General features: G+C 44.3%; 1 protein-coding gene across 4 annotated transcripts in view; it reads right to left on the reverse strand.

Annotated features, from left to right (window-relative positions):
- Positions 1-12,516, reverse strand: part of syt1a (synaptotagmin Ia) — a 119,891-nt gene that overhangs the window by 7,149 nt on the left and 100,226 nt on the right. For all 4 annotated transcript variants that reach the window (XM_029461594.1, XM_029461593.1, XM_029461592.1 and 1 more), the window contains 3 exons: positions 8,784-8,951; positions 7,471-7,638; positions 5,912-6,029 (listed from right to left, as the gene is read on the reverse strand). In XM_029461594.1, coding sequence (XP_029317454.1) covers positions 5,912-6,029; positions 7,471-7,638; positions 8,784-8,951 — 454 coding nt within the window. The remainder of the gene's footprint in view (positions 1-5,911; positions 6,030-7,470; positions 7,639-8,783; positions 8,952-12,516) is intronic.

Consider the following 12,516-nt stretch of genomic DNA (forward strand, 5'->3'; position numbering starts at 1 on the left):
CCTCGAAATTGCCATCAAAAGTGAATTGGAGAAGAGGAGGATTAGCGTCGTTGTTTGGGCACGGAGGGAAAACAGACGAGAGTGCAGGCAGGAATCACCTTTTTCAAATTGTTTAAGAAATAACCTGGGTTTTTTTTGGCTTTAATTGGGCCATTGAAGACGAGGTGAGGCTGTTAAATGTGCACAAAGAGATTCTAAGCGTTCTAAAAAATATCTGCGGTCAAAGAATGTAACAAGTCCCGCTCATTCAAAAAGAAGAATTACTGCGGTTCAATCTTCCTATTCATTCACAATATTTCATTATATTATTCACAATTACATCCTGAGCATCTATTTGGTGTATTGTTTGCCGATTGACAATCATAAGGTGATATGTCACAACTCAACGCTAAAGCTGGTCAACTTGACCTGATTGGTTAGGGCCAGAAGAAACGCACTGCAAACGTCTTCCTGTTACTCAGAATGCATGAACTAGGTTACAGATTTCTTCATGAAGCATGGCCGATCTCTTGGACATGCATTTGGGTAAATCAGGTTTAAAATCGGGTTTTTTTAAACGTACGCATGTGCATTACAAAGAGTAACAAGGTTACAGTGCCGGTGTAAACTGGTTTCTTGGGCTGGTTCCTACAGTGATATAATTCATCCAAATGAAGGGGATAAAGACCTGAGTTCAGACTGGCAGGCTGGTCCAGGGCATCAGACATGAATATAGAGAGAAAGCCACATAAACAGAGTACGAGGGAGAGAAGCAGGGAGAATAAATGGATGAAAGAGACATGAGTGACAAGGAAACAGGCTCCTATGAGAGTGGGTGTCCATTATTACTCTCCTGCTGAGGAGAGCTGGAGTGCTGGGATGAGAAAAACAGTGAGTGAGGGTTGTGTGCGTGTCATAATGTATCAGACAGTCTCTAAATGAGGAACGGTCTCCTCAACTAGTATGTTTCCAGCAGCAGTACGAGCCCTTCACACCGGACTTTGTACCTTTTGGAATTCTGTTCTGTTTCTGCACAAACCAGACGCCAGTGCTGTCACGTTGACCCTCATTGCATCATCTGCATGTAACTGTAATTGTGCAATCGCTCCTCTAGGGAGGGTGTGAGCGGACCGTATGTACTGCAGGCTACAATATGTTCCGTACATGTCAAGGATCCCTCATATTGGTAACTGTGCCTGAGAAAGACACAATACAACAGCTGAATGGGATTATGCAAGATAACCCTTTCTCAGATTGAAAAACACACCTGTGGCGCCACATCACTGCTCCTTATCTTTCTGGCCGGCAGATGAGAATTTGGCATTATTGAGTATTTTGGAGGCTCGCCGTTCCTCATATCCGGCCCATTTTTTACCGTCTTATCCCAGACGGATGTAATCTGTCCCATTTCATGGATGAATGGCAGCGCTCCTGATGCGACAGCGCTGCCTCACATATGTGTACAGCAGAGAGGCTCGACTTCGCCGTCCTGAGGGTTACTCATCTGAGTGCTGGATCTCGGCCATGGTTTTATGAGGCGATGCTCTATCAGCGGTCCATACATTTCCCCCAGGAGGCTCCAAGCAGGTTTCTGGATAAGTGATGAGTGAACTTTTATTAGCACTGCAGTATCAATTTCAAACAAGGCCAAATAGACTTTCACTACTTCTTAATGCTAATCTGCTCGTATTTATGTCTGGTATGTTTTGTTTTTATGTCATTTGCAGTCTTTATGGGTTGTTATGTTGTTTGCGAGCCTCTAATCTTGGACAATTTTCTATCATTAAGTGATAAAAAATATGTTTTTTTTAAATCTGAATCCACATTTTAAAGTGGTTACTTACAGGTTGTGTTTCATAATTGCCAGCTGTCACTCATTTGGATTATTCTGTCGAAGCTTCGCTATATATTATGTGCCCGAACGTACCACAGCAAACAAAGAGTTAGATTCTTCCTCAAATATTTCCGTGTTCATCGAGCGTGGCCACCGCGGGAGCTGGCAAGAGTTCTGGCAAATGAACACCAATGCAAGCAGGGTTAAATATAGCCTGGCTGTCATCTTAGCTTTCCTCCCATCATTTTGGATTTGCCACGGTGGGTGAATCCAGGGGTAACTGTCAGTCTAGTTTTACACACTCAAATCAGCGCCGAACAGCACACGAACACAATTTTACACTGGAACTCTTCTCTTTGTGTCGTCGTCTCGTTTGTACAATGACGATCTTAATTACCTGAAGGCAGAGAAGTCCTCCTGTAACTCATCTGCTTCTCATTATCTACATCTGAGCGTGCACAAAGCTCTGGAACAAATAGACATTGACAAAATACCTTTTGAGTTCCCTAATCACTTTCAAATCGCTTCCTTCTCCCGTCCCGTTCATCACCTTAACGATCCCTCTGGCCTGTTGCTTTACACCGGCGCCTGTGTGCTTTGATAACCTCCCCCCCCCCCACTGTGGGCCCTGGTTATGTGCCGCCTCACAGCCCTCTGGGAAGTCTTCAGGGGTACAAAGAGGATGGTCCCTCTATAAACCCGCATGTCGCGTACAGACACTTAGCCCTTGTGCCCGACACAGTTTTGAGTCTGACTCACCTTTAATGGCGCCCCATGCCAGGGACACACTACAGGAGCTTGGAACACATTTTAAAAAGACAATAAGTGAAATAGTTTCTGCAGCGTAGATCAAAAGAACACAATACATCAGTGGGCGGTTGAAACGCACGTTGATGACTTGTTAAGTGCACCGCCCACTGGAGTTTAAGATTCTTTGAAATGTGATTGCCTCCGACTCAACATAATGGATATGTACTGTAATGCTGTGGTGGAGACAGGAAATCCTCGTGTCTGCAATGAGACCGGGATTATTTTTAGACGACAGCTTAACAGCACGGTGCATCAGCGCACCAAAACCAAAACTCAAACTAATATGAACAAAGTCTGATTTTGTGAGAGATGCAGCACGGAGGTAGATTTGGAGGGATGTTTCATGAGGAGCCAATCAAAAGAATTATTTCTGATTATACATTGGTTAATGATAATACCCACATCTTCCTCTGCGAGCCATAATTAGGCATGGTAAACAGGATAACAATAGAGGAGAAGGCTGGTCCCAGGCCATCAATTACTTGTCCTCCTCCTTAAGACGCCCCGTGGATGGAGGCTAATTATTGTTATTACAGACCTGCCCATTATTTCATCCATCTGCTTCACTTTTAAGTCCATTCTCAGAGCAGAAAAGCAGTAGCAGCTAACGAAAATCAAAACACAAACTGTAATTTAGAGTATAAACTGGATGTGTGTAATTAGAAACATACACTTTATGCTAATGATTCACCCTGAAACCCACAGACCAGTGCACACGGGTATAAAATGCTCCAATTAAATGTGACATACAGTATGTGTCAAAGTGTCTGGCTTCTCTGCTGTTCCTCTCCTCTGTAAGAGAGGCCTTCAAAGTGAACAGATTAAAACCTTTCTAGTCCATGCACATGAGCACAGGTGAGTGCTAATGCCAGTAGCGTAAAATGGCAGCTGGGGAAGGTTTCTTTGTGCCGAATGGCTGCTTGCGCTGGTTTGGTAGATGAAAGGGAGCTGTGAGCTCTTAATGTGCACCATGTTACTGTACTGCTGAAGGTTTAGGCTGTAGATGGACTGAAAGAATATGATACTGACTGGGCTGTCAGGCAGAAAGCTACTGGACCCAGGTGTATGGTAATAGCATCAGAAAGAGTCGAGGCAGGAGGGATGTGCACACCGGGGAATTTAAAATGAAACCACTGAAGAAAGTCAAAGGAGAGGCGGGAGGGAGGGAAAGAGGGCAGCTTATTGTGTTCCAGAGTGTGTGCATGTCAGGCACTGTGTGTCTGTGTGTGCACCTGAGTGTGTGCATGTAGAGCTCTGTGTGTGCACCTGAGTGTGTGCATGTAGAGCTCTGTGTGCACCTGAGTGTGTGCATGTAGAGCTCTGTGTGTCTGTGTGTGCACCTGAGTGTGTGCATGTAGAGCTCTGTGTGTCTGTGTGTGCATCTGAGTGTGTGCATGTAGAGCTCTGTGTGTTTGTGTGTGCACCTGAGTGTGTGCATGTAGAGCTCTGTGTGCACCTGAGTGTGTGCATGTAGAGCTCTGTGTGTCTGTGTGTGCACCTGAGTGTGTGCATGTAGAGCTCTGTGTGCACCTGAGTGTGTGCATGTAGAGCTCTGTGTGTGCACCTGAGTGTGTGCATGTAGAGCTCTGTGTGTTTGTGTGTGCACCTGAGTGTGTGCATGTAGAGCTCTGTGTGTGTACCTGAGTATGTGCATGTAGAGCTCTGTGTGTGCACCTGAGTGTGTGCATGTAGAGCTCTGTGTGTCTGTGTGTGCACCTGAGTGTGTGCATGTAGAGCTCTGTGTGTGTACCTGAGTATGTGCATGTAGAGCTCTGTGTGTCTGTGTGTGCACCTGAGTGTGTGCATGTAGAGCTCTGTGTGTGCACCTGAGTGTGTGCATGTCAGGCTCTGTGTGTGCACCTGAGTGTGTGCATGTAGAGCTCTGTGTGTCTGTGTGTGCACCCGAGTGTGTCTGAAATGACTGGCAAGTCAATGCAGAAGGATTTGTTGTTAATCACGTTTTGTAAAGTCAAATCAATTTACTTTGAAACACCGATAACACTTTCTATGACGCGTCTATAATACGTCACTCTACTTAAAATGAAGCTCGTAATGCATTAAATCTGCCTATACCTCAGGAATCTAAAGTCACTTATAATCCCATTATAATGCATCAGAACAGTGATTATAATCATTACAAAAGAAAATTATAATTATTATTATTACACTATGATACTTGCGAAACAAAGTCAGTGAGTGACATTTATGAGGAATTAAGATACCTGACTTTATGACTCATTATGAAAAGCTTTATGTATGTCTATAATACAATAACAGAGTCTAAGTGCCATTGCAGAGAGAATTTCAATCAAATGAAATGATTAGATAATTGTGTAACGGATCAATATTCCACATGAACCTCATTGTGATAATGTTGGATGTTTGTGGGGATGTTATTTAAGGCACCTACAGACGGCGTAATAACACAAATATTACATGTCACTGTGTGACCACAATCTAGACAAAAATCTGATACATTTAATATGACATAAGAAAAACCAGAAGCCGGCGAGGCTTTCACACCCCGACAGGAACACATTTCTTATTATATTGGGTCAAAATATAGCTTTCAGCAGGTTTCCAAAGTGCCGTGTAAGACTTACCGTGAGCCTTTGTGTGCTTGTCTTATAATAGAGCAGAACATAAAGCTGTAAAATATAAATTCTTCACTGTACGACATTCAAACCTTTACGGGGGAAACAAAGAAAAAGACTTGGTGACCGTCCTGGGACAGACACGGGGACGTCCACCAAGCCGGTTTGTCTCTTTGTCTGATGGAAACTGACTCCGTGCTGTTTGTGTTTGGTCCAGTCACGACTCTGTTTGGATGCACGAGGATCTCCACCCCTGTTCGGCCCTCACATGTGGCACATTCCGTTACCATGACATCAGACTTACTATTCAGACTTGACTGTATTGTGATAAATGTCATCGATTGATCCTGATGCAGCGATGTGTCTCTGACTGCTTGTTCTGTCTTTTCTTAATGCATTGTCTTCATTAGTGCTGCAGGGGGGGGGGGGGGGGGGGGGGACTGAAGTACAGAACTTTACAAGAAGAGTACATGTACTTAGTTACATTGCACCACTGGTGCGTGTGTGATCGTGAGCGGTGATGTGTTTGGGTGGTTGTTAAAACCCCACCACGGAGGGTTGTGGAAGTGTGCGCTGCGGTGCATGTATAATTACAGACAAAAGGCCTGTCACACACACACTACACACACACACACACACACACACACACACACACACACACACACACACACACACACACACTCATTGTTCTCACCTGACAAGCCTCCCACATCCATTTTCTTCAGGTTTTTGGCCTCCAGGACGACCACGGTCAACTTGCCGGCGGTGGGGACGTAGCGCAGAGAGAAGCAGATATCGCCGAGCTTCTCTTGCTGTTGGACAGGCGGAGACATCGCAGAGGTGAGAATTCAAACAACTGCTACTAAATCCAAACGCACCGCATCGCACGCTCACAGCAGATGCTCACTGAGAGGCTCATAAATTCCCCTCAAAAGCACGTTAGAGATTGTTTAGTCAACCAAATCTGAAGCTCTGTTCGACGTGTTGATGGTGTTCATGTACTTCTGCTCTGCACACACACACACACGGGAGAACTTTTAATGATGACAGTGCGTCTATGGGAAAGTGTCAAAGGTTAAAGTATGTCGACACTGGCTCACAGAGTTGTTTACGGTAATTACAGTGTTTGGAGGAACGGTGCATGTATGCAAACAATTTACATACGATAGATTTTTGTAATTGCTTTTGCGTGTAGAATATGCACAGAAAGATCAACATACATAATTCAGTGGTTGATGGTGAAATGTCTCTCGCTTATAGAGAAACTGTGGCAGAAGAAATGTTTTACTGGGCGGGAAACATTTGCATTATTGATTTGAAATGAAAATAAGGAACATTGAACACAATATCTTAGTGCAAGTCTAATATACACAGTAATTATATATTTATAGCAACTGTCTTGAACATAATGCAGATCACAATGAAAATGAAAAAGATGAACAGACACAATGTTTTGCAAATAAGCATACACAATATTCCCTAATATACTTAATATTCCAAACGGTCTGCAGGACAAGCTGTTTACAAGGTTCGTCATCATCATGCGAGCCAGCTGTCTTATAATGAACAATACAGCACAGACAACGAACACGCTGTCACCTTACTGCCTTTATTCTCACCTGTAGCACGTTTATAATCTCAAATGATGTATTGTATGGCAACTTCCAGAGTTAAGTTGAATAACAGGTGACCTGGGAGTTCAACAGCAAGTCTATATATACTGCCCGGCAGCGCGCCAGTGTCTCGAGCCTTGCGTAAACGTGTCAGGTGCCAAACGCTAAGAAGTGGAGTAATGCCCTTCAACTCCAACGACACCTCCAGACACCCGACACCTCCATAATTAACCTTTAAATCTAACCACCGTAATGCTAAAAACGAGGTTCCCCTGGCAACATGTGCTGTACGCCATGACATTTACCATGAAAATTGAATCTCCTGAACTGCTGCCTGGAAAGTCACACTTCTATTAATTGAAGGGGAAGTGTGGACATCTGATTAAGTGACATTTCCAGGAGAGATGAATTACTTCAGCCGCGGCATCACATTTGTGGTTCCAGCACAATTGGCTTGCTCAACAAAGCAAAAGTAATCATGTGATATCACTTACGCTTAAGCACCAATAACACAGAAGTCTTATTATTGAAACGGCAGCTGCCACATGTACAAATGTGAGCCGGGTGTCACATAATGATTTCAGACCTACTCACTTCCTCTGCAGTGATTGCACTCTCGCCCAGGTCTTCTAGGTCTTACCTCCTCCTTCTCAGCGCTCAGCAGATCCCGCCACTCCTCTGTCACGTGGCTGAAGTCCACCTTGTTCATGGGCACCTTGATGTCGCCGATGGCATCGTGTTTGGAGAAGCGGTCAAAATCGTACACCGTCATTATCAGTGTCTTTCCACCGAGCTCCACGTAGGGGACCTGCGGAGGACGAGAGCAGGCGTTACAGTATTCACTACACCTCAGGCCGGCGTGGACGGCTCACCAAATATCACCCATTTCAACAATGGCAGAAGTTTCTAGAGACAGTTAGAGCTTGTCCAACGACAGATATGTTGTGATTAAAGGTTGGCTGAGCATGGTTGCTGTATCGTTGTACTGTATTAGATCAAAATGATGAGTTTCAAAGGTTTTGCCAAGTGTGTGTGTGTGTGTGTGTGTCAATCCCTCCTCCTCCAGCCCCCGCCCTGACAGACTGCGTCATCAGCCCAACCTGGTGAACCACAGGTGCGCACCTTTTGAACCTTGATTGCCTTTCATTGTTACAACACAAGTAAAGAGAGCGAGGGTAAGATGACTCCCTGCTCGTCTTTGACATGTTGACACTTCTTATAATGTTTTTTACTCCCACAGATTTGGATTGAGGTATTTTGGAAACCACACTCTAAAATAAACCTTGTATTAAAAAGGATATCACATCACATTGTGCTTAACTAAACACCAAACACCTGCGCTTCTCACTGTCGGATGAATAACACAACTTTCCCAACTGCTGAGCGGCAGCCATGCATCTATTATGGCCGAGGCGAGGCCAGGGTGTAGCGGTGCGTCTGCCTGTGCTAATCCCAATCACATTGAGCCTCAGTGTGTGTGTGTGTGTGTGTGTAACTGTGTGTCAGAAGCTTGGTAATGTGCCAGCTGGTTAGTGTCTCCACACCTTCCCAGTGTTCATGGATGAATGCAAATCAGTTTGTCAGTGGAACCAAAAGACCTCCAGCTACAAAACAAAAGTGTTTTGAAATGAGCAAATGCTTTTGAGCAAGTGAAGTGTCCTGTGAGGTGAAGTGTCCTGTGAGGTGAAGTGTCCTGTGAGGTGAAGTGTCCTAAGTGTCCTGTGAGGTGAAGTGTCCTGTGAGGTGAAGTGTCCTGTGAGGTGAAGTGTCCTGTGAGGTGAGGTGTCCTGTGAGGTGAAGTGTCCTGTGAGGTGAAGTGTCCTGTGAGGTGAAGTGTCCTGTGAGGTGAAGTGTCCTGTGAGGTGAAGTGTCCTGTGAGGTGAAGTGTCCTGCGAGGTGAAGTGTCCTGTGAGGTGAAGTGTCCTGTGAGGTGAAGTGTCCTGTGAGGTGTACCTTGAAAGTGAACTGCTCATTGAAGACAGGATTGAGGGTCTTCCTGTGGACTTTGGTCTCAAACTTCTTCTTCTTGTCCGGCAGAAGGTAAACCTTGACGTATGGGTCAGATGTGCCCCCCATGTCCATAGCAGGCAGCTCTGCGGCCTGGATGATCCCCACCATGAGCTAAAAGAGGAACACGAAGGGTGAACAAGTGAGGGACGTCCAAGTCATTATAACTTGCACCTTCATCACACCAACATCCTTACAGACACACCACATATTGGTTAAAGAGAAGTGAATCTCTTGATCTCAAAGAGCCGAAGGAACATTGGATCTTTCTTGTGTTTTGATATCGCTAGCAATCAACTGTTCATAAAAGAGCATTCAGTGTCATTTTTATGGGATGTGGCAGCGATATTAGAAGGTTATGTGTGCAGAGCCTGACAGCGCCTGAAGAGTTCGTAAAGGTCAGGATGTGTCAGTAGGAATGAGAGCACTGTTTCTCTTCACATAAGGTGGATAATTGATACCCACAATAGGGGGCCGGGAGGCTGATTGACCTGCCTGTCAGAATCTCTATTCAAAGGCCTCTCAGGAGGCCCAGCTAGTCAGTCAATCAACTTCCTATCAGGCGGCCATCAAGCAGCAATCTGGAGGCTGAGCAGGGCGCTCGGCCATGGGGTTCTACAGCTGCATCAGTTCACTGTGTGGTACCAGTAACACAGTGGTAGATAAAAACAGTAGGAAACAGTTGGTAATCACAATAAGGCAAATAGTTTGTTGGCAAATAATCAAGGTAAATACACCTGTAATAGATCAGTAGTTTGACTAAACAATGCAAACTCCTTCTGCCGATAAAGGTCATGAGATGCATCTGAGAGTTCTGTAGAAAGCTTCTCAGTGGACCTTGAGTTCTGATCGTTTAGTCAACATTTGATCTCACAAAGGTCACAGGCTACTGGGTTAGACAGCCTGGCAGACCTTCCAGCATGAACAAAGCTAGAAAGCTAAACTAGTAAACGAGCCTGCGGAGCTTCTCGGACCAGAGTTCGTCAATCGTCATTAAAGTTTCTATTTTAAATCAGTTCTAACTTCCATCTAACGCTTCAGCTTTAAGAACGCTGGCTATTTGGTTCCACACATTAATGTTTAATTTCACTAATGAGATTATTTCTACCGACTACCCCAGTGTCTTTAACATGGAGCAGGTTAAATACACTGTCTTTATACACCATCTGTCTGCCACGGCATGGACAGATCTGCATTGGATGGTGGTGAGATTCCAGTAGGGAAAGGTCTTCATGACATGGACACACACATGTACACTCACAAACATCGCACGTGACCAAGTATGGAGTATGCTCGAGTAATTAAATGCTCCCCAGGTTATGCACAACATTTTCTGCAAACACTGAAATGAGATTATGAGTTCAATGGAGCCCCTTTGACATAAATAGAACTTCTACGACTGCGAGTATCACGATCACTACTTACACACCTCAGAGGGTAAATAACAGACGTACAATTATTCTAGCTGCCATTTACCTGAACTTAAATGTAATGCTGTGAAGAGGCACTTGGATTTTGAGTGTAGCAATTAATCCTTGCATGCTGTCCTTCTGATTTCCACCCATCAATCAGCAAAAGTCCGCGGCAGACAGCATGTCACACTATCTTTACTGGTGCTTGAGGAGAGATAAGAGCAGGACGTGGTTGCCGCTTCAGCTAATTGTATCTTTCCACAGCTGACGTTATCAACAGCAACACAAGACAAGGTTTTCCCAGAATACCGTTGCTCAAAATCAAACCAAGCAGACAGCGCTTCAAGTAAATTTATGCATAACCCAGATCTTTTTTTTCCTCAAATTTCATTTAGTCCCCAACTGTGAGTCTCGGGAGCTTTTCTCTAATTCACTTATTCATCCTAATTCTCTCAGAATTGGGTTAAGTGAAAGACTTTTTGGAAAGCCGCCTTCAGTTACAATAAGCGAGTAATATGGTGTTACATGGTCCAGCTGCGACCATTCCATTGTTCATTCCTTGTATGTGTGTATTTTAATCACATTATTACATTTGTACATCATTTATACAAAAATAAATGCCACAAGAATCGTGAAAAACATTAAACCCACATCCTGTTTATCAGGAAAACACTTCATTTCCTGCGTTTTTACGCACCAATTTAACACCAAACACCAAAATTCAGACGGCATGAGATTATGAAAAATGGAATATAATGGAGTAAGCTCTGAGGCATCCTCTCAGCGGCTGGGGACTCGTGTCAAAAGCAGCACATTTCCTGTGTCACACACTCAGAGGCTTCCCCCTACATCTGTCATGATGAGTCCAAGAGTGGTTACGCCTCGTGTGGATGGTGCACACAGCGTCTCCTCTCAGAGGCATTTATTGTTTTCTGTAATCATGTTGCCGTGTATAGTTCTAACAATCCAATAACTTACTATTTCAGCACTAACTCCTGACCATCACACCTTTGAGAGTCAAACTAAAGTAAACACCTGCTGGCTGTGTGTTTGCACATCTGTGTGTGTGTTTGTGTTTAACTAAGGACTCATGAAAGCAGAAGGCTGCTGGTACAAACCCCTCTCTGCTTGTGTGTTACTCTTCAGTCCAGTGAGCAGCACGCGGAGCAGAATGGGTGCAGGATGGTGATTCAGCCCTTGGCAGCTTATCTTGGACGGCTTTGTCCCGAATGCATCATGGCTCTGCTGTGACCGCTTCACTTACACATACACACTTCCAAAGAAGACCAATAGTCCTTTTCCTGACTAATATTTACTGAGGAAGCTTTGTATGTTTCCTAAATGAAAAGAAATACTCTGACTGGACACAATACAACAGGCCTGGTCTTAGAGCAATGGATATGGTAATGAGGTTGAAAGTAGGAATGACATACTTCCCTTCCCGCTGTGCTGAGGCGGCTCTTTGTGGTTCATTTGCTGTGTATTTGCCTGATGTAGCCGCATCGCCGCTCCCTGAGTGATTTGGATCTTTTACAAAACCGTTTGTCTCATTAGTGTATAAAGCTGGAGTCATCAACACCAGGGGAAGCAGCCATTTGTGGTGGTTAACAGACAGAAACAAAGCTGAGAGTCTTTGCCACGAGGACCTGACATTAATCTGCACGTCTCTTCACACTCCACACCGACACATCTGATAGGCCATCGACGGAAAGTCTCTTTTCTAATCCCTATAATGCAGAATTTAATAGTGCTCAAGGCCAGATCTTAAATGAGGCACATTTTCTGAGAGCTTAATGTGAAACAGATGCTACAATTAAACAGAGACAAATTGGTGTAAATACATGTGTGTAGCTCATTGGTGACAGTAGGTTTAAGTTCCAGACGTTCACGAGCATCTTTACTCAAACAGGCTCCTTCCCCTTTGACATATCATATCTAAAGAACCAGCTGGATACAAATCTGATTAAAACCCTAAATCTAAAGATACTAAATATAATTTCCCAACCCTATCCCCAGACAGAACACTTATATTGGATGATGGTGGCCAAAAAAAGCATTCAATGAGAACATATTTGACTGTTACCTGTCAATATCTCGTCTCTTCGTCCATATCAAAGGTGGCAATAGATAACCCTCCCCTCGAGCATTGACCATTACTGCTACTGGGGATAACGGCAAAGAGCTTACGTTGATAGGTAACTGGTGATACCGATAGACGGATACACCTGTGTTAGTTCTCTTCAAGCTGTTCTGTGCTGCTCACATTG

The sequence above is a fragment of the Cottoperca gobio genome, chromosome 23 (assembly GCF_900634415.1).
Source record: "Cottoperca gobio chromosome 23, fCotGob3.1, whole genome shotgun sequence".
NCBI classification, from domain to species: Eukaryota; Metazoa; Chordata; class Actinopteri; order Perciformes; family Bovichtidae; genus Cottoperca; species Cottoperca gobio.